This window comes from Ovis canadensis, chromosome X, assembly GCF_042477335.2.
Source record: "Ovis canadensis isolate MfBH-ARS-UI-01 breed Bighorn chromosome X, ARS-UI_OviCan_v2, whole genome shotgun sequence".
NCBI classification, from domain to species: Eukaryota; Metazoa; Chordata; class Mammalia; order Artiodactyla; family Bovidae; genus Ovis; species Ovis canadensis.
The window spans coordinates 126,769,713-126,792,352 of NC_091727.1; the positions used below are offsets into that span (position 1 = coordinate 126,769,713).

Sequence of the window (22,640 nt, forward strand, 5' to 3'; positions counted from 1 at the left end):
CCGTTTGTTGTGAGAGTTTAAAAAGTAATGATGATGCATAGGAAAGTACTCTGTTAGCCATAAAGTGGCATGTTGATGTTAAGAGTATCAAGGTAAGGCAGTTCCACCTTGAAAAAATCCTGCAGGTCTCCTTTAAATTTAGGAGCTCAAAATATAAATGGGTACTGTCTGTCAAGGCACCGATTTCGGGCCCTTAGAGAATTCTGATAATTTGTAATTCTTGCTCATGGAATAAACTCAAATTTGGACTAGTCCATCTCGGGTTCACCAAAAGGTCAGCAGTGATATTGCGATTTCACGGATGGGTTCTTGGTGAGCCACTCCCAAGTTTTCTTCAAGACACCTAACAATTACTGGAGACCCTTTCCCTGGGTCTTAGGAACTCTCTTGGTGGACAAAAGCAGATTTCTAAGTCGTATCCTGTCCCTCCACAGACACACACTCATCGCCACCCTGCCTTGAAGGGCACCAACGTTTTGTCACTTTATGAGCCGCGATGTGGATTTGGGATACACCCCGAAACGATCAGCAGCCTGCTATAGGGCATCATCTTCGAGGCCAATTCATCCCGCGTCCCGCGCTCCGGCTCGGGACCAGACCAGGTGCACGCAGAGCGGCCGTGGTGCCAGAAGAGAGGGGCTGAGGGCTTCCAGCAGGGAAGTCGGAGGGTAGCCAGTGTCATCAGGCCGTGAGCAAGCGGCGGGGAGCTCCTAGGCGTCTCCAGCGCGGAGCGGGAGGAGGGGCCGGAGGAGATGTGCGGTCCCTTTAAGACCCCAACGCCGGCTTAGCCAGAGGAGCGGGGGGGGGGGGGGGGGGGAGAGGGTGGGGGCGCTGCGTGATGGGAAAGTCGCCGGCTGAGCCTTACACTTTCTCCCGATTTCTTAACTTTCGGGTCGGGGGATAGGGGAGAAAGCGGCGGTGTCGGGGAGGCGAGGGGGTGCGGGCTTGCAGCGGCTGCGTGGTCGCGGACTTCCCGCCCGCGCCGAGCCGCCGGCCTCGCGGGCCAAGTGGGGAGCGGGCGGCGGGCGGGCAGGTGGCCCCGGGCCGCCGCACCCGCGCCTTGGCTCTGCCCCCAGGAGCCAAGCGAACCGCTGCTCCCTCGTGGTGTGAGGGCGGTGATGTTTTTCCTCCCACCCACTTTCGAGTCCCCCCTCCCCCCTCGCACGCACTCTAGCTCTCGCCACAACCTGCGAATCCCAGACCTCGGAGGAGCGCCCCGGGGAGCTCGGAGCGGCTGCACGCGTGGACCACGGAGGAGGCCGGTGGCCAGGTCAGTGAGCGGTGCCGGGCGCCTGCTTTCCCTCTCTTCCTTTCCAGCCTTTGCACAGGTGGGCCGTCTTCCCCCAGGGCACCCCAAACTTCCCCGAACCTGCCACCCCAGCCGACTCCCTGCTCCAGCTGCCCGCGGCCCGCCCGGCTGGAGGTGAGGCCCAGGGCGCTGCACCAAGGTAGGTGGGTGGGTGGGTTGAGGGGGGCCGTATTCCTCCGGATTCGAACTTCTACTCCCGCTTGGCCTGCGTAGTTCCAGGCTCTGGAGCTGCGGGGAGGCCCCTTGGGTAGCCATCTAACAGGTTCTGCGGTCCCCTTAGTGATCGCCTGAGTCTTTTTTGCTTGGTTGCCCAAGTGTCCTGGACCAGTAGGTGCTTCCCACATACTCAAGTTAACGAAACAGAGCAGAAGGGGCTGGAGGCTCCTCTGTCCTCCTTGTGGACATCTGCCTCATTTTCTGGCCCGGACCACTGGGGTCAGAGTTGGAGCCACTAAGCTCGGGGTGCAACGCGGTATTGCCAGAACTCAGGGCCTGGAAAGCCTGCCTTCTAGTTCCTGCCGGCCCTGCCACTAACTTTATGAGAATGGGCAGTTGAGTTCTCTGGGCTCCAGGATGCCCATTTTGAAGGTGGAGTTGTTGTGGGAAATCAAAAGGAAATGATAGATAGCACTGTGTTTTGCAAACCAAACTCCAGGCATTGTTTGCCCCTCAGAGCAGAGATGGAGGCATCTCAACTCAGACCAGAGACACCCTGGCCTGAAGCTGCCATTTTTCAGGGCCAGCCCACCGCCAGTGAATGGAGCTTTTCTTGTTGGGTGGTAGACTGGGGAGAGGATTTTAGTTGATGGACTCTGGCCTGCTACTCCAGTGTCTTCTTACTTGTTGGGTGGTAGACTGGGGAGAGGATTTTAGCTGATGGACTCTGGCCTGCGACTCCAGTGTCTTCTTACTGTTTGTCCAAAAGAGAATTGTTACCCTGGGGGCTGTCCCACAGACAATAGTGAATGTAAGATTACAAGGGTAGTGAAGCCTCTAGGAAGGATTAAAGGAACACTGTGGGGCATGAAGAGCTGGCTGAGCTGCCCATCCTTTAGCCCTCCTTTGGGAATGTCTCTGATTCTATTCTACCCAGGAGACCTCTTCTGAGAACAGACAGAGCCTTGACACTTGGCCGCCCAGATCCCTTGCAGTCACAGCCAGGCAAGGAGCCCTTGGTACCCTCGCTCTTTGCATATGAACTTGGGGAATGCTTGTTTCACGAAGGCACCTTAATGGGTACATTTCTTTAGGGTCTTACATGTGTCTTAGACTCCTGTAAAGCCCACTCAGCCTCCCCAGCTCGGCAGCGTTGGTCTCAGAATTTTTGTTTTCTTTGTTGTTTTCTTGTTGGGGCCTGGCTTTCCCCCAAATATGTCAATGGCTACATTTCTAAGTAACCTGTAAAAGAGCCAGTGCAAGTTCAATGGCACAATGGCCTGTGTGAAGCAGACAGAGAGTTAATGCCGAAATAACTCCAGTTAACTGGGTCAAAGTATAATTTGAAAAATTAAGGACAGTTTGGCTCTTTGCAAGTGTAAGAGTCGGCATGTTTGCTGAGCAATGCTCACTCGTGTTTATTGCTGCAGCCCCAACAAATGTCTTGAACCGTTCTCCTCCCCCAAAAAGAAAAAGTTAAAGGGATAAAGAGAAATTGAACAGAGACCTGGGGAGGGAACTCTTCTAGGTTTATAGCTCCATACAGGACATAAAGGCAGGACTTCAGGATCTTGTAAATCAAAAGTGATTATTTATAAAGAGATTCATTTTCTGATTTTCTTCATCCCAGCCAGGGAGGCCACACAGATGACAGGAACGCCAAAAGAGATTAATTGCTCTCTAGTCACCAACTTTTCTCTTTGCTCATACCATTAGTTGAGACCCAAGAAAAGCAAAAAACAACAACAACAACAACAACAAAAACCAAAAACCAAACCTAAGAGCCGTTTTCTTGCCAGCTTGAGTTATGAGGCAATGCTACTGTTCACCAAATCACCCAACCATTGTACAAGAAAAACAATCCAGTTGGTTCTTGCATGGGGAGACCCAAAAACCACGGCTTCAAAAATCCCCCCTGAGAGCCATATGTGATTATGATAAATTGGATTTCAGTGGTTTTAAAAAAATCTTTCTCCTTTGGAGGCTTGGAGGATAAGCTTATTAAAGAAGGCTCGGGAAGAACCTCACTGGGGTGAGTTGCTGTGTTAAAGCTGTTCATGGAAATGATTTGCTTTGAGGGAACCTGGTAACTCTCAGAGGACAGAGCTGGACATTCTGAGTGATTGAAGGAGGGCCAGAAGCTCCCAGAAGGGATCTGGTCATCAGAACCCAGGTCTTTTGAAGGCCATGAACATGTCCCAGGAAAATTTAGTCGTCGTTTAAGGAACAGGAAGGAGGTAGAGAGGCAAACCAGTGCTGCAAATCCTGACTGATAGCATAAATTATTCTCTATGACCAGTTCTGCTTTGGCTACATACACTTAATTTGAAACCATGATTTTAAATTATCTGGCCAACTTCATAATATTTAAAGTAAGAGTGGTGGCATTCACATCATGGCCCAAAGACAATTCAGTTCTCCAGAATGATCATCTTGTATTCCATCCAGCTCTCTATACTCAATATTTAGGTTGGACCTGCTGAAAAGATTGTTGAACTCACTTCCCATCCAATGTTAATCCCAGACTGAAATATGGTGTTTCTTGAATTATTTAAATATTTTCAAATCCCCCATTGGAAGAGTTTTGCCAGCTCTAAAGTCGATGGAAATGACCTGTGGCTGGATATAATCTATAGCAAACCTTCTGTGTTCTAAGCCTCAGAAAGCTTTCCACTCCTGAGACTGGAAATGCAGTTCTCCTATTTTTAAGAATGGTAGGTGCTTTGGGGGTGGTCTTTTGCATGGTGATGCAATGTGAACATATTCTCTACTTAAGTTTGCCCAATATTCCTTAAATGATCCATTTAAAATTTCCATTTCACAGGGGACTTCATGTGAGAGGAATGAGGCACCTGAACCATTCAGGTGCTTACATCACATCCAGTTGCTAATCACATCTGTCTTTTCCAACATAAGTAGCCACACTGAAAATCCTTATAGATCTCATAAGAGACACAGGCGAAACACTGATCAATGCTTGCCCCATCCCCGAAGGATTAAAAATAATGGTAGTCTTGAAGCTAAGATCAGTTGACTTTCGTTTCAGAAATTGTTTGGGTCACTGCATATTATTTTTATCTTATTTGCCAAAATGGCCATTTTGCAAACCCCAGTTTCCCTTTTCTCCCAAAGAAAATCTCTTGAGAAATCAACTTTAATTCCCCTAGAAATGAGGATTTCAAAATTTATTTTTTCTTTCCTATGACTTGCCTGTAAGGATTTAGTCTTAGCGTTGGATAGGAATGTATGTTAGTCCACTTAAATTTTCCCCCACAGTCTTTGCGAGGCAGGAGAGGAAAGTGCTCTTTCTTTGCAGGAAAACAGTGCTTATTATACTTATGTAAATTCCCCCAGCCCTTCCCACCCCCCAGTAGGTTAGAAGCCTGAGATAAGAGGTCTCTATCAGTTCCAGTTCAGTTCAGTTCAGTCGCTCAGTCGTGTCCAACTCCTTGCGACCCCACGAATCACAGCACGCCAGGCCTCCCTGTCCATCAGTTCCAGTAGATCTGTTCTAAGTCTTTTTGTCTGCTTGCTTCCCACCAGCTTGAGTACACTGGGCCCTGAAAGTTTCAAGCTGCCTTTTGCACTGGCCGGAATGAGAAAAAAGTGGAAGATGGGCGGCATGGGAGGCATGAGATACATCTTCTCCTTGTTGCTGTTCTTTCTTTTCCTAGAAGGAAGCAGAACAGAGCAAGTAAAACGTAAGTGTCTTGAGTTTTAAAAAAACAAGATACTTTCTTGTCATTTCTTTGAGAATATGCTTATAATCTGAAGAGATTGCGAGTTAGCCCAAATGTGGCCCTGCCACGAATCTAAGAAAGTGAATGTTACTGCTTTATGTGTGCGTTGATAAAAGAAGGAGAGCTTTGAATCAGGCCGATGAATTTGGGGCTGTTTTTTTTTGATTATCATATAGTTTTCATCTCATAGAACACATGACACATTAGTTATTTTCCGTTTCCTATTCTAAACTGAACAAATCTCATTCCATTTTACGTAATTCTAGAAATATCTGACAGATGAGCTGGATTTTCTCCCAAATTTCAGACTCTTCCACAAAGGTTTTCACTTTATGAAAAAGAATAACACAGAAAAGAAAAAAAAAAAAGAGTAAAGCAGGCTCTGCCTATTCCCTTCTGCCGAAAAATGAAGAAGGAAAAAACCTTCACACGAACTGGATTGAGATGAAAAATCCTTTGAGGAAATTGAGATTCCAGGGACCGTGAGCAAATTGGATGCCATTTGTTGAACGGAACGTCCCTGCAAAGCCAGGGAATATTTCTAGAAAGTCAGCGATCCGTGTCATGGGCTGACACATTGGAGAAAGCTGAGTGGCAGGAAAAGGGGGATAATTAACCCTCCTTGAGGCCACATTTGGGAGATTTATGAGTAACCATTGACATCTCTGCTCTTGTTAGGAGCTGTCTGCCTGCCTTCGCCCACTGTGAGCCTCGCCTTCTTTGGGCCATTTGCAGCCACCTCCAAGGTGGACCCTGGCTCTGCATTTGAAGGAAAAGCCCTCTCTCTAGTTCCCCTTTTTGGCTGCATCAAAAGAAGCACAAAGTGGAACTGGTCCAAGACGGGGCATTCTCTGCTCCACTGAACTTATTCATGAGAAGGAACTGTGTAAATATGCCTGGTAGGAGCTGAAACAGCATCTGAAGCCCATCACTTCAACACATATCTCCTTTATCAGCTTAAGTTAAATATATTGGGCATGAGGCTCTCTGTTAGGGAGAACAGTGCCGAATCTGTTCCACTGTTACCTGTCTTTCTGCTTCACTGTGGTTTTCATAGTAAAGTGAGTCTCCTTCTTGAGAGAAATGGGGCTTTTGATTAGGCTTTTAAACATGAGTGATCCATGGTGATCTCTCATATGATCGAGACACTAAAACGGAAGTTTGAGCAGGACGCAGTAGGAGCAAGAGAGCTTAAATCAGCCTCTTCTCTTGTAGTCCTCAACCAACCTTCTTCTGCTTGAATATGTAATCCACCTCAGAACCCTTGGCTTCCAGAAGTTTGCCTTGGTTTCAGTGGATGTGAGAGAAAAGTCCAGTCCATTCTCAGCTAAGCTCACAAGCAGCTGGACTTGAAACTCCTTTGTTTCTTAGGGAAAAACTTCCTTTATGGCCTTGTGGCAGCATGGGGAAGCTTGCAACTCTTAGGAGACCATCTTCTCTGGGAAGCCTTCCATATTAATGAAGAACTGAGTGGTATTGTCCATAGAAATAGACAATTAGAGCTTAACTGACAAACCAAAGAAAAAATGTGATTGAAAAATGATTGACAGACCCCAGACTATCACTCTCTAACATTTCCTACTGCCTGTGAGTCTGTCCCAAGCCCTTTGGATATTCAACTGGTGTCAAAATGATTATGTAACAGATGGCCTAAGGGACCAGTTCTGGGCTAGTGTTTCCAGCTTATAGTCAGATAATGAGGCTTAGGTCATCGTCATTCCCTAAATGAGGCCTCAGCATCATTCTTTGGGGCCTGACCCAAGCTAACTGTCTCACAGATATGTGCCAAGTTATCTCCACTAAAAGGAAACTCTACAAGTCTATGCCTTAGGTGTGTTGCCTTGGCACACAAACACACTCACACACACATACACACATTGCATGCACAGAGATTTATATTGCAGCTCTACAAGACATTAGAAGCAGTAGGAAATGGTTGCATAAATGATCCTTGTAATGTACTCTTATGCTACCAAACACTCCTTATTGAAAGTGATAGCCCTGGAAAATGCTTATATTAGCTTATTTTGAAATTTCCTAAATTATAAAATGAATACTACTCACTATACAAAATGATGTGAAAGTATCTGAACTTCATAAAGAACCTGTTTCTCTCAACTCCCATTCCCACACCTCAGGGCTAACTGTTACTATTAATAATAATTTTCTATTATTCTGTTAATAATAGTTTTCTGTTTCTTCCATGCTGTTTTCTCTCTGTGTTATCAAAACATACATATCTATAGGGATTTTTCTTTTACAAAAGTTGGATATTATATATATATATATTTTTTTTTCCTTATAACTTGCTTTATTCAGCAGTGTGTCCAGGACATCCTTCCATGTCAGAACATTTTGGTGTAACAGTACCATATTCACTCTAATGCCTACATAGTACCCAGCTATATGAGTGTGCTATGGTTTGTTTAGATAGTCCCTATTTGTAGATAGTTAGATTGTTTCCAGTTTTTGTTATTACTATGAGTAATCCATTAATGAATCCCTGAAAGCACTTAAGCAAGTATTTGTGAGTAATTGTCAGGTCAAAGTGTATGTTCAGTTTTAATCTTGGCAAAAACTGTCAAATTGTCCTTCCAAAAAAAGTATCAGTTTATATTTCCACCGTATATGTATGCATGTCCATTTCTAATTCCTTCACTAAAAGTATTATTAATCACTGTATTCATGGGCCAGTTTGCTAGAGGAAATCGTGTTTCAGTTGTGCTGTGAGATTTTCCTGTTACTGGAGTATACTTTCAATTACTTCTAATTGAATTGTATTTCTCCAGTGAATTAGGTATTTTTCAGTAGGGTTCCTTGTCTTGTTGATTTGCAAAAGCTTATTTATTAACATTTTGTTATTTCAAATGTTGTTATTGACCTTTTGTATTTCACATATTGTTTTCCCAGTCTGCCATTTCATTCAAACTTTGTATAAGCCATATTTTCCCATATAGAAGTTTTAAAATTTTGTGTAGTCAGATCTGTCATTCATTTCCTTTATGGCTTGTGGATTTCTTCTTATTCCTAGGAAGATCTTTCCTACTCCATATGCTTATACTTTTATCTACTGCTTCCATAATTTGGGGTTTTACCCATAGTTCTCTCTTCTATCTGAAATTTATATTCATGCTTGGTGTGCAGTGGGGCTTCCCAGGTGGCTCAATGGTAAAGAATCCACCTGCCAATGAAGGAGAAAAAGGTTTGATCCCTGGGTCGGGAATATCCCCTGGAGAAGGGCATGGCAACCCCATTCCAGTATTCTTGCCTGGAAAATCCCATGGACAGAGGAGCCAGCCTGGCAGACTGCAGTCGATGGGGTCGCAAAGAGTCAGACGCAACTGAGCATGCAGGCACACACATGGTGTGCAAGAGGGAACTGATTTTTTATCTCTGGGTAGTAGTTTCATGACTGTTATTTTGTTCATTTTTATACTTCTATTTATTCCAAAGATTTCACAATTGGCAAATATTACTTTGACAACAGGAAAAAGTCCTTTGAAGTAAAAGGAAATCAGGATTCCCATATTGTGCTGTTGAGTTCTAGAGAAGAGTAGGTATGGGACTGGAAGAAGCAAAATGAGGGGAAAACATAACAGAAGAACTTCAAGAAATGTGTAAGGATCATAGAGTTTCATGTCCGCTGCTTGCTGCCTGATACTGTTTTGCCCAAGGAAGCCAAGGTTTTTTCTCATTCATGGGCTGGTTTGAGTATAAGCATGTTGGTCAAGGCAGATGCTCTGTAGCCTGTTTGCTCTCCCATTTTAGGCATCAGGATGGAACGAAGGGCGATGCTATTATGGTCAAAGACGCTCATTCAACTGGTGTAGAATCTGAGGAGGTCTGGAGGAAGTGCTTTCATAGCAGAAAGCTATTTGCACAAGGAAAAGTAGAAGTGGGTGCTGCCACTTGCTAGTAGCTAATTAGCCAGAGTTACCTTGCTCTCACAGGAGGGAAAACCAGCTCAGGAACCCAGGAACTATGGACAGTGCCATCACAGTGGATGAATGAGCCATTTATGGCTTATATAAAAGTTTGTTACTGTCCAAAAGCAGCGAGGTTGGAGATCTTTAGCTGGGAAAATGTCTTTCTGTAACTGCATTATGCTCAGTTGTTAAAGTTGTAGTCAAAAGAGGCCAGGAAGTTCTTTTGAAATTCAAAGAAGCGTAACATTCAGTGCATAATATTCATGCAAATATAGGACAAAATGAGCTGAAGAGTTTGCCTCTTTTGGCACATCTGACTTAGGTAATGAACTATTGATCAAAGTGAGGTGGAAGAATTGAGTTGTTAAGAATATTTAATTATATATTTCAAATGAACCAGCCTGTGCCAAGGCTGGCAAAAGTCCTTGGGAGAGAAATGGTTGGTGCATTTCATGGCTTCTGTGCCTGCTTTATAAGGTGGGTTAGCTGGATCTTCCAAGGGATTAGATTCTCGCTCGTTTTTCTCCTTTGGAGAAAAGCTTCTAACATTTGTATTTGGCTGAAAATGGGCCTCTGAACTTCCCAGGAAGGATGAGTCCCCAAAAGATTGAAGACAAGGAAGAAGATAGTGAAATTTTGAGACACAGGAAGCATGGTCTTATGGAGCCTACCCAGAGCCTCTTTACTGTGAAAGTCAACCAGAAGGGCTTGAGTCCTCCACCTCCGGGTTATCACTTGGACATTCGAGGTGATTATTTGACAAGGCAAAGGAATGAGAAGAAGAATAGACCTATTCACATCTTAGAAGTTCAGATAGGTAGAAGTGGAGTAAATGAGAATGCTTTAAAATTAGCTTAATGCCTTTCAAGGTATATTCTTAATTATTTTTTATATTGGGAGGGACCAGTGGTGTTGGCTATGGAAACTCTGGAGTCCGCTTTGATCCAAACGCAGATCCACGACTTTCTTACTTACTTTGGGAATGTTGTTTAATCTCTCCAGCTTTAGTGCTCTTATCAATACAGTAGGGGAAGTAATAGTGTATTGATCATAAATATGGTCATCTAAAGACTCGATGATATCGTGCACACAGAGGGCTTTGTGACAGTGACTGGCACACAGTTTTTAATGAGTGGTAGCTTCCCTGGTGGCTCAGACAGTAAAGAATCTGCCTCTAGTGCAGGAGACTCAGGTTTGATACTCAGGTCAGGAAGATTCCCTGAAGAAGGGAATGTCAACCCACTGCAGTATTCTTGCTTGGAGAATTCCATGGACAGGGGAACCTGGCAGGCTACAGTCCATGGGGTTGCAGAGTCAGACACGACTGAGTGACTAACATATGCACACAGAGCAATTAGAGTAACTCTCTTACAGGCCAAATGATATTATTACCTTAATTTTCAGATGCGAAACTTGAAACTGAGTGGGGTCAAGTGACTTTGTACAAAGCTGGACAGCAAATCCAGGGCAGTACCAGAATGAAAACCCAGGTCTCCAGATCCGCTGTTCTGTTCACAACACCAGTTTGTGTCTAGCAGTTCTTTGAGGAAGCCAGTGCCTTCTCTTGAATAGAAGCCCAGTGCTTTGCACATGTAGAGAAGGAAATAGTAACCTACTCCTGTATTCTTCCCTGGCGAATCCCATGGACAGAGGATCCTGACGGGCTACAGTCCATGAGGTCCCAAAGAGTTGGACACAACTGAAGTGACTTAGCATGGCATGCACAGCTTTGCACATGGCAGCCACTCAACATGTGAGATGATCTGAGTAAATGAATAAAGAACTTTGTACTCAGAATTCCAAAGACAGGCAGTATACTCTTTGGGAGTTAAACTAGTTATTCTGGAACCTAAATAAGCTAAGCCAGAGGAAATTTGTGAGGAAGGTTAAAAATATGTGCCTTTATGTCTACGATTCTTAGATTTCCCTGACTTATCAGTAGGATTGAAATGCCCTCATAGTCTAATGGAGAGTGAACTGTGCTCTAAGTCAGGAGACCTGGCTTCTAGTCAGTTCTATTGCTCACTGTGTGATGTTGGTTGAGTTATTCACGCTCTCTCTGAACTAAAGATCTCTACTCTCTGAGAGGAATTCTTCCCTTCTGGACAGCAAACTAAAGGATGGGAGAAAAAGGGGTTGTGCAGGGGGGGAGGGCAAGGGAAACCAGAAAAATGAAAGTGAAAGTGTTAGTCGCTCAGTCATGTCCAACTCTTTGCGACCCCAGAAGAGTCTGCCAGGCTCTTCTGTCCATGGGATTCTCCAGGCAACAATACTGGAGTGGGTTGCCATTTCCTCCTCCAGGGGATCTTCCTGACCCAGGGATTGAACCTGTCTCCTGAAATGCAGGCACATTCGTTACTGTCTGAGCCATCAGGGAAACCAAGGCTCTGTCTTTAGGTAATTGGAGCACACCGGGACTTTTATGATTGTCACAAAGGTCTTTGCAAAAGGTATTTTACTCATTTAAGATTTATAGCCTGCTACTTCTAAAAAGATTAGATATAGGTTCTATATGAAAGAATGGGATTCCCTGGTAGATCAGCTGGTAAGAAATGCACCGGCAATGCAGGAGACCCTGGTTCGATTTCTGGGTCGGGAAGATCCCCTGGGGAAGTGATAGGCTACCCACTCCAGTATTCTTGGGCTTCCCTGTTGACTCAGATGGTAAAGAATCCACCTGCAGTGTGAGAGACCTGGGTTCAATCCCTGGGTTGGGAAGATCCCCTGGAGGAAGGCATGGGAACCTACTCCAGTATTCTTGCCTGGAGAATCCCCATGGACAAAGGCACCTGGCAGGCAACAGTCCATAGGGTCACAAAGAGTCGGACACCACTGAGTGACTAAGCTCAGCACATCACAGCATATAGGAAAGAATAGTTGCAAGATAACTTTTTAAAAACTTAAACAAAACATAGAGGCCACCTGACCAAAGTAGAAAGGGTAGATATTTTTAACGCCTGACTTGGTATCATGGGGATTCCCAGGTGGCTCAGTGGTAAAGAATCCACCTGTCAATGCAGGAGATGCAAGAGATGTAGGTTCCATCCCTGGGTCAGGAAGATCCCCTAGAGAAGGGAATGGCAACACACTCCAGTGTTCTTGCCTGGAAAATTCCATGGACAGAGGGACCTGGTGGGCTATAGTTGATGGGGTCTCAGAGAGTCAGATACAATTGAGTGACTGAGCATGCACAAAGGTTGGTACATTACAGTATTCACGTTGCTAAGTTGGTGTATGCTTCCTGAAAAGATAAAAAGAGCTTTCCATTGGCTGGCAAGAGAAAAGTACAGTTTCATCTGCCTCCCACATAGTCAAATGGTATTAATGAAGGGATGGTTGCATAAAGTACATTTTGGGTGGTACAAAGACACCAACTGTAATCTTGGTTTCATAGAAGGAAGAAGAATCATATTTGGCATTTCTCTATTCAGTTCAGTTCAGTTCAGTCGCTCAGTCATGTCCGAATCTCTGCGACCCCATGAGTTGTAGCACGCCAGGCCTCCCTGTCCATCACCACCTCCTGGAGTTCACTCAGACTAACGTCCATCGAGTCCGTGATGCCATCCAGCCATCTCATCCTCGGTCGTCCCCTTCTCCACCTGCCCCCAATCCCTCCCAGCATCAGAGTCTTTTCCAATGAGACAACTCTTCACATGAGGCAGCCAAAGTACTGGAGCTTCAGCTTTAGCATCATTCCTTTCAAAGAAATCCCAGGGTTGATCTCCTTCAGAATGGACTGATTGGATCTCCTCGCAGTCCAAGGGACTCTCAAGAGCCTTCTCCAACAGCACACATCAAAAGCATCAATTCTTCAGCGCTCAGCCTGCTTCACAGTCCAACTCTCACATCCATACATGACCACAGGAAAAACAATAGCCTTGACTAGACGGACCTTAGTCGGCAAAGTAATGTCTCTGCTTTTGAATATACTATCTAGGTTGGTCATAACTTTTCTTCCAAGGAGTAAGCGTCTTTTAATTTTCATGGCTGCACTCACCATCTGCAGTGATTTTGGAGCCCCCCCAAAATAAAGTCTGGCACTGTTTCTACTGTTTCCCCATCTATTTCCCATGAAGTGATGGGACCGGATGCCATGATCTTCGTTTTCTGAATGTTGAGCTTTAAGCCAACTTTTTCACTCTCCTCTTTCACTTTCATCAAGAGGCTTTTTAGCTCCTCTTCACTCTCTGCCATAAGGATGGTGTCATCTGCATATCTGAGGTTATTGATATTTCTCCCGGCAATCTTGATTCCAGCTTGTGTTTCTTCCAGTCCAGCGTTTCTCATGATGTACTCTGCATAGAAGTTAAATAAGCAGGGTGACAATATACATCCTTGACGTACTCCTTTTCCTATTTGGAACCAGTCTGTTGTTCCATGTCCAGTTCTAACTGTTGCTTCCTGACCTGCATACAGATTTCTCAAGAGGCAGGTTAGGTGGTCTGGTATTCCCATCTCTTTCAGAATTTTCCACAGTTTATTGTGATCCACACAGTCAAAGGCTTTGGCATAGTCAATGAAGCAGAAATAGATGTTTTTCTGGAACTCTCTTGCTTTTTCCATGATCCAACGGATGTTGGCAATTTGATCTCTGGTTCCTCTGCCTTTTCTAAAACCAGCATGAACATCAGGGAGTTCACGGTTCACGTGTTGCTGAAGCCTGGCTTGGAGAATTTTGAGCATTACTTTACTAGCATGTGAGATGAGTGCAATTGTGCGGTAGTTTGACCATTCTTTGGCATTGCCTTTCTTTGGGATTGGAATGAAAACTGACCTTTTCCAGTCCTGTGGCCACTGCTGAGTTTTCCAAATTTGCTGGCATATTGAGTGCAGCACTTTCATAGCATCATCTTTCAGGATTTGAAACAGCTCAACTGGAATTCCATCATCTCCACTAGCTTTGTTTGTAGTGATGCTTTCTAAGGCCCACTTGACTTCACATTCCAAGATGTCTGGCTCTAGATTAGTGATCACACCATCATGATTATCTGGGTCGTGAAGATCTTTTTTGTACACTTCTTCCATGTATTCTTGCCACCTCTTCTTAATATCTTCTGCTTCTGTTAGGTCCATACCATTTCTGTACTTTATCGAGCCCATCTTTGCATGAAATGTTCCATTGCTATCTCTAATTTTCTTGATGAGCTCTCTAGTCTTTCACATTCTGTTGTTTTCCTTTATTTCTTTGCATTGATCGCTGAGGAAGGCTTTCTTATCTCTTCTTGCTATTCTTTGGAACTCTGCATTCAGATGCTTATATCTTTCCTTTTCTTCTTTGCTTTTCACCTCTCTTCTTTTCACAGCTATTTGTAAGGCCTCCCCAGACAGCGCATTTTATTTTATTATTTTTTTTTTTTGCGTTTCTTTGAAGAACCATGTTTGGCATTTCTCTATTAACCCTCTGTAAAGGAATAGGGCAAACATTAAATTATATCTCAATGTAAGTTTTTTTATAAGTGCTAAGTTAATGTAGTCCAGATAGTTTAACTTTGAATGATGAAAGCTAATCGAAGGGTAGAACATGGAAATGTTAGACATATGGTTGTTTAATATGTCTAGTAGACTGCATTGTCAATTATCAGATGCCCTAAGCAACGTTTACATCAGTGTGATTTTTTTCTATTTAAAAATAGATGTCATGTTTCAACATTCAGAAGAAAATAAAAGTATTAGAGAAAGAAAAGTCATTAGTAATCTCAACATTTATGTTCAGTTCAGTCATTCAGTCGTGTCTGACTCTTTGTGACCCCATGAATCGCAGCACGCCAGGCCTCCCTGTCTATCACCAATTCCTGGAGTTCACTCAAACTCACGTCCATCAAGTCGGTGATTCCATATAGCCATCTCATCCTCTGTCGTCCCCTTCTCCTCCTGCCCCCAGTCCCTCCCAGCATCAGAGTCTTTTCCAATGAGTCAACTCTTCGCATGAGGTTGCCAAAGTACTGGAGTTTCAGCTTTAGCATCATTCCTTCCAAAGAACACCCAGGACTGATCTCTTTTAGAATAGACTGGTTGGATCTCCTTGCAGTCCAAGGGACTCTCTTCACAGTCCAACTCTCGCATCGAAACATGACTACTGGAAAACCATAGCGAACGGCGGCAGTAAGGAGATACCACTCGTCCAAGGTAAGGAGCAGTGGCTGTGCTTTGCTGGAGCAGCCGTGAAGAGATAACCCACGCCCAAAGTAAGAGAAACCCAAGTAAGATGGTAGGTGTTGCAAGAGGGCATCAGAGGGCAGACACACTGAAACCATACTCATAGAAAACTAGTCAATCTTATCACACTAGGACCACAGCCTTGTCTAACTCAATGAAACCAAGCCATGCCTGCAGGGCAACCCAAGACTGGCGGGTTATGGTGGAGAGGTCTGACAGAATGTGGTCCACTGGAGAAGGGAATGGCAAGCCGCTTCAATATTCTTGCCTTGAGAACCCCATGAACAGTATGAAAAGGCAAAATGATAGGGTACCGAAAGAGGAGCTCCCCAGGTCACTAGGTGCCCAATATGCTACTGGAGATCAGAGGAGAAATAACTCCAGAAAGAAAGAAGGGATGGAGCCAAAGCAAAAACAATACCCAGTTGTGGATGTGACTGGTGATAGAAGCAAGATCCGATGCTGTAAAGAGCAATATTGCATAGGAACCTCGAATGTCAGGTCCATGAATCAAGGCAAATTGGAAGTGGTCAAACAAGAGATGGCAAGGGTGAACGTCGACATTGTAGGAATCAGCGAACTAAAATGGACTGGAATGGGTGAATTTAACTCAGATGACCATTATATCTACTACTGTGGGCAGGAATCCCTCAGAAGAAATGGAGTAGCCATCATGGTCAACAAAAGAGTCTGAAATGCAGTACTTGGGTGCAGTCTCAAAAACGACAGAATGATCTCTGTTCGTCTCCAAGGCAAACCATTCAATATCACAGTTATCCAAGTCTATGCCCCAACCAGTAATGCTGAAGAAGCTGAAGTTAAATGGTTTTATGAAGACCTATAAGACCTTTTAGAACTAACACCCAAAAAAGATGTCCTTTTCATTATAGGGGACTGGAATGCAAAAGTAGGAAGTCAGGAAACACCTGGAGTAACAGGCAAATTTGGCCTTAGAATGAAGAATGAAGCAGGGAAAAGACTAATAGAGTTTTGCCAAGATAATGGACTGGTCATAGCAAACACCCTCTTCCAACAACACAAGAAAATACTCTACACGTGGACATCACTAGATGGTCAACCCCGAAATCAGATTGATTATATTCTTTGCAGCCAAAGATGGAGAAGCTGTATAGAGTCAACAAAAACAAGACCAGGAACTGACTGTGGCTCAGATCATGAACTCCCTATTGCCAAATTCAGACTTAAATTGAAGAAAGTAGGGAAAACCACTAGACCATTCAAGTATGACCTAAATCAAATCCCTTATGATTATACAGTGGAAGTGAGAAATAGATTTAAGGGCCTAGATCTGATAGATAGAGTGCCTGATGAAATATGGACTGAGGTTCATGACATTGTACAGGAGACAGGGATCAAGACCATCCCCATGGAAAAGAAATGTAAAAAAGTGAAATGGCTGTCTGGAGAGGCCTTACAAATAGCTATGAAAATAAGAGAGATGAAAAGCAAAGGAGAAAAGGAAAGATATAAGCATCTGAATGCAGAGTTCCAAAGAATAGCAAGAAGAGATAAGAAAGCCTTCCTCAGCGATCAATGCAAAGAAATAAAGGAAAACAACAGAATGTGAAAGACTAGAGAGCTCATCAAGAAAATTAGAGATAGCAATGGAACATTTCATGCAAAGATGGGCTCGATAAAGTACAGAAATGGTATGGACCTAACAGAAGCAGAAGATATTAAGAAGAGGTGGCAAGAATACATGGAAGAAGTGTACAAAAAAGATCTTCACGACCCAGATAATCATGATGGTGTGATCACTAATCTAGAGCCAGACATCTTGGAATGTGAAGTCAAGTGGGCCTTAGAAAGCATCACTACAAACAAAGCTAGTGGAGATGATGGAATTCCAGTTGAGCTGTTTCAAATCCTGAAAGATGATGCTATGAAAGTGCTGCACTCAATATGCCAGCAAATTTGGAAAACTCAGCAGTGGCCACAGGACTGGAAAAGGTCAGTTTTCATTCCAATCCCAAAGAAAGGCAATGCCAAAGAATGGTCAAACTACTGCACAGTTGCACTCATCTCACATGCTAGTAAAGTAATGCTCAAAATTCTCCAAGCCAGGCTTCAGCAATAAGTGAACCGTGAACTCCCTGATGTTCATGCTGGTTTTAGAAAAGGCAGAGGAACCAGAGATCAAATTGCCAACATCCGTTGGATCATGGAAAAAGCAAGAGAGTTCCAGAAAAACATCTATTTCTGCTTCATTGACTATGCCAAAGCCTTTGACTGTGTGGATCACAATAAACTGTGGAAAATTCTGAAAGAGATGGGAATACCAGACCACCTAACCTGCCTCTTGAGAAATCTGTATGCAGGTCAGGAAGCAACAGTTAGAACTGGACATGGAACAACAGACTGGTTCCAAACAGGAAAAGGAGTATGTCAAGGATGTATATTGTCACCCTGCTTATTTAACTTCTATGCAGAGTACATCATGAGAAACGCTGGACTGGAAGAAACACAAGCTGGAATCAAGATTGCCGGGAGAAATATCAATAACCTCAGATATGCAGATGACACCACCCTTATGGCAGAGGGTGAAGAGGAGCTAAAAAGCCTCTTGATGAAAGTGAAAGAGGAGAGTGAAAAAGTTGGCTTAAGGCTCAACATTCAGAAAACAAAGATCATGGCATCCGGTCCCATCACTTCATGGGAAATAGATGGGGAAACAGTGGAAACAGTGCCAGACTTTATTTTGGGGGGGCTCCAAAATCACTGCAGATGGTGAGTGCAGCCATGAAAATTAAAAGACGCTTACTCCTTGGAAGAAAAGTTATGACCAACCTAGATAGTATGTTCAAAAGCAGAGACATTACTTTGCCAACTAAGGTCCGTCTAGTCAAGGCTATTGTTTTTCCTGTGGTCATGTATGGATGTGAGAGTTGGACTGTGAAGAAGGCTGAGCACCGAAAAATTGATGCTTTTGAAGTGTGGTGTTGGAGAAGGCTCTTGAGAGTCCCTTGGACTGCAAGGAGATCCAACCAGTCCATTCTGAAGGAGATCAACCCTGGGATTTCTTTGGAAGGAATGATGCTAAAGCTGAAACTCCAGTACTTTGGCCACCTCATGCGAAGAGTTGACTCATTGGAAAAGACTCTGATGCTGGGAGGGATTGGGGGCAGGAGGAGAAGGGGACGACCGAGGATGAGATGGCTGGATGGCATCACAGACTCAATGGACATGAGTCTGAGTGAACTCCAGGAGAGGAGGTGGTGGTGGACAGGGAGGCCTGGCGTGCTGTGATTCATGGGGTCGCAAAGAGTCAGACACGACTGAGCGACTGAACTGAACTGACTAGACGGACCTTTGTTGACAAAGTAATGTCTTTGCTGTTGAATATGCTGTCTAGGTTGGTCATAAGTTTCCTTCTAAGGAGTAAAATTCTTTTAATTTCGTGGCTGCAGTCATCATTTGCAGTGATTTTTGAGCCCCCAAAAATAAAGTCTGACACTGTTTCTACTGTTTCCCCATCTATTTCCCATGAAGTGATGGGATCCTATGTCATGATCTTTGTTTTCTGAATGTTGAGCTTTAAACCATCTTTTTCACTCTCCTCTTTCACTTTCATCAAGAGGCTTTTTAGTTCCTCTTCACTTTCTGCCATAAGGGTGGTGATGTTAATATTGGTTAATTGGTATATAGACTTAGAGTCTTTTTTTCTGTGCAGCTACACACACACAGACACACACGCACATATATGTGGGCTTCCGTGGTGGCTCAGATGGTAAAGAATCTGCCTGCAATGCCAGTGACCCAGGTTCTATCCCTGGTTTGGGAAGATCCCCTGGAAAAAGAAATAGCAACCCACTCCAGTATTCTTGCCTGGGAAATGCCACGGATAGAGGAGCCTTCAAGCTACAGTCTATGGGGGTCACAAAAGAGTTGGACGTGACTTAGCAGCTAAATGACAACAACAACACATATATATTATTTTATAAAAATGAAGCACTCAGGCAGGGTATGTGCCCAATAGTGGGATTATTGGGTCATATGCTAGTTTATTCCTAATATTTTGAGAAGAATCTCTATACTGTGGTCCACAGTGGCTGTGCCAGTTTACATTACCACTAACAGTACAGGAGGGCTCCCTTTCCTCCACATCCTCTGCAGTATTTATTGTTTATAGATTTTTTTTTTATGATGGCCATTCTGATTGGAGTGAGATGATACATCACTGTAGTTTTGATTTGCATTTCTCTAATAATGAACAGTGTTAAGCATTTTTCCATGTGTTTATTGGCTATCTGGGTGTCTTCTTTGGAGAAGTATGTGTTTAGGTCTTCTGCCCATTTTTTGATTGGGTTGTTTGTTTTTCTGATATTGAGCTGCATGAGCCATAATTCAAAAAGACACATGTACCCCAGTGTTCATTGCAGCACTATTTACAATTGCAATTGCCAGGACATGGAATCAACCTAGATGTACATTACAGATGAATGGATAAAGAAGTTGTGGTACATATGTACAATGGACTATTACTCAGACATAAAAAGGAGCAAGCTTGAGTCAGTTCTAGTGAGGTGGATGAGCCTAGAGCCTGTTACAAAGAGTGAAGTAAATCAGAAAGAGAAAAAGAAATATCATATATTAATGCATATGTATAGAATCTACTATATAGTACTGATTAACCTATTTGCAGGGCAGGAATAGAGACGCAGACTTACAGAACATACTTGTGGACACAACAGGGGAAGGAGAGGGTGGAATGCATTGATAAAATACTGTTGAACATATACATTACCATATATAAAATAAGCTAGCTAGTTGGAAGTTGCTGTATAACATGGGGAGCTCAACCAGTGCTCTGTGACAACTTAGAGGGGTGGGAGGGAGGCTCAAGAGGAGGGGATGTATGTATATTTATGGCTGATTCACATTGGTGAATGGCAGAAATCAATACAGCATTGTAAAGCAATTATCCCCCTATTAAAAATTTTTTTAAATGAAGCACTGATTCATCATGGATTCTCTAAAGTGCACCTGTAGTGGGGATTTAGCCTATGTTGTCTGAAGTGACAACTGGATATGTGAGATATCAGTTGTAGGGCACACAAAGTTGATTCTGTTGTGAAAAGTTCAAGAGCACAACTTAAATTCTTGACCAAATAGTAAGTAAACCTCCTTTAGCAGAGATTTGTGCAGCTGAGGTGCTGATAGAAAGAACAATTTGTTTTTTTCAGACAAGAGCTTTGATTTTTTGCCCAAAGTCCTATGCCAGATGACAAGTAAGAGATGATTTTAGCCAGAAAAATTATTTAGATCAGGTTTCACCAGTTGAGCAGCCTTTCTGTGAAAGTATCTCCCATGGCCTTGAGAATACCATCAAGTCTCAGTTATCCATGTTAATGGGTGATAGAAGGGCACAATTAATTGAAATTTCATGGAAAATCTTCATTTCTCAACTTAGCCAATGATGTTGCCTTGTTCAACTCTCAAACCTCTTCGAAATATGGACCTTTTCTTCTCATTGAGTTTGCCCACCTGCTAGTAGAAAAGGCAGGTAGCAGCAAGCCCAGGCTGTGCATAGGCCACTCAATATATATTAAGTTGCATTAATTTTGGACAAATGATCCAACAAGTAGGAATAAGATAATTAACTACCAGGTAAAGAGAAATAAGCTATATACTCAAAAGTGAAGGACTTGGGTTTTTCTTGGCTTTCCACTTTCACTGGCTTCAATAGCCTAAAAATGAAGTCTTAAAGCCCTGAGGAATTCTGAGTGAGACTTCAGTTCTAGAAACCCAATTTCCAGAGAAATAGGACATTTTTTTTTCTGTAGTGACTGCTACATCATGCCCTTCGTCCTGCTTCAAGTTAGATAGATGTCAGAAGAGAAGTACTTATGCTTTTAATTTTTTCCTTGACTATTATAGTAACCTTTAAAAAAATATTCAAAAAGGAATTTGTTTACTTGATTTGTCCTCTCATATAATTAATAGCAAAGATTCATCTCTCCCTTTCCACTGACTGTATGTGTTATAATAAAATAAATATTATCGTAGTACTTAACATGATGATATGTCTACAGTAATAGCTCTTATCGAAAACTGTTCATGGGAATGTTTTCTTGCCTTTAGACTGGTGATGAAGTTATTGAACTTTTGACCTGGTGCTGGGTGCTAGACAGTAATGGTTGGGGAAAACATTGACGGCATAGAAGCACATCTTTGTTGTTTACTTTTTGTCATTGTCTCTGTTAACAGGGGCCCTTAAAGTAGCAGGGATTACCACTTTTAATTAGGGCCACATGAACCCATTTGAAAAATAGCTATGATGATACAGGTTGAGGTCCATCTCAAATGTTCATTGAAATTCCCTTGGGACCAAGTTCTATTCAATAGAAATCATGAGTCAATGGGAAGTCATGAAGTCTCTGGACTTCCCAGGTGGCTCAGTGGTAAAGAATCTGCCAGTGCAGGAGCCACAGGAGACAAGGATTCAATCCCTGGGTTGGTAAGATCCCTTGGAGATGGAATATGGCAAGGCACTCCCGTATTCTTGCCTGGGAAATCCCATGGACAAAGGAACTTGGCAGGCTACAGTCCATGGAGTCACAAAGAGTTGGACATGACTGAGAGACTGAGCAGTTGAAATCTCCAGGTGGTATCACTCAGGTACTGGCAAGTGATAAGTTTACTTTGCTTGCCTGCATCTCCTTCAAGTTGGTGAGGTTTCACTGTTGCAATAAAATGAACTCACTTGTGCTTCTTGTCCAAGATGATATACTGGAACTTGAGGTGTGGTCAATGTTGCTGTGTCACTCATGAAAGTTTTTTAAAGTTTAGACTTACAAGAATGTGCTGAAATGAACTTTGTCATAGTTTCTGAAAATTGAGCATTGTTCCATCTACTCAAGGAAAAATCAGCTGTAATTCAGCTAAGCCCCCAATCTTGGACAACCATGGTAAAACGTGTCTTAAAGATTATAGTTTAAAAAAAAAAAAGATTATAGTGTTTTCTTTTGCTATGTAGTTGAAATCAGTGTCAGTAATTGCAGAAGTGTTGTTTTATAGCACGAGTGATATTACTGTTTAGCTCCTTTTCTCTGCCTTCAGTTCCTAAATTTGCTCCTTCCAGGAATTTGTGGATTTCTCTTTGGAGCATAATGAGCCAAATCCCATGTTGCTGAGGTAATAGGACCAGAGTACTTGATGAAGACCACTATGTTTACGTTTATGGTCAGGTTTTTATGCATAGTTAGTTTTTGAGTACGATGTTTTCATCCTCAAGATGCATAGTTTGCAAGACACTAGTATGGCGCTAGTGGTAAAGAACCCACCTGCCAGTGCAGGAGACATAAGAGACGTAGGTTCAATCCCTGGGTCAGG

The 22,640-nt window shown here is 43.3% G+C and overlaps 1 protein-coding gene across 9 annotated transcripts in view; it reads left to right on the forward strand.

Annotated features, from left to right (window-relative positions):
• The first annotated feature begins 801 nt into the window (after positions 1–801).
• The window catches only part of CHRDL1 (chordin like 1), a 142,742-nt gene continuing 120,903 nt past the window's right edge, over positions 802–22,640 (forward strand). For all 9 annotated transcript variants that reach the window (XM_070290914.1, XM_070290917.1, XM_070290920.1 and 6 more), the window contains exons 1-2: positions 802–1,270; positions 5,009–5,166. In XM_070290914.1, the coding sequence (XP_070147015.1) occupies positions 1,119–1,270; positions 5,009–5,166 (310 nt within the window). In that variant the 5' untranslated portion in view covers positions 802–1,118. The remainder of the gene's footprint in view (positions 1,271–5,008; positions 5,167–22,640) is intronic.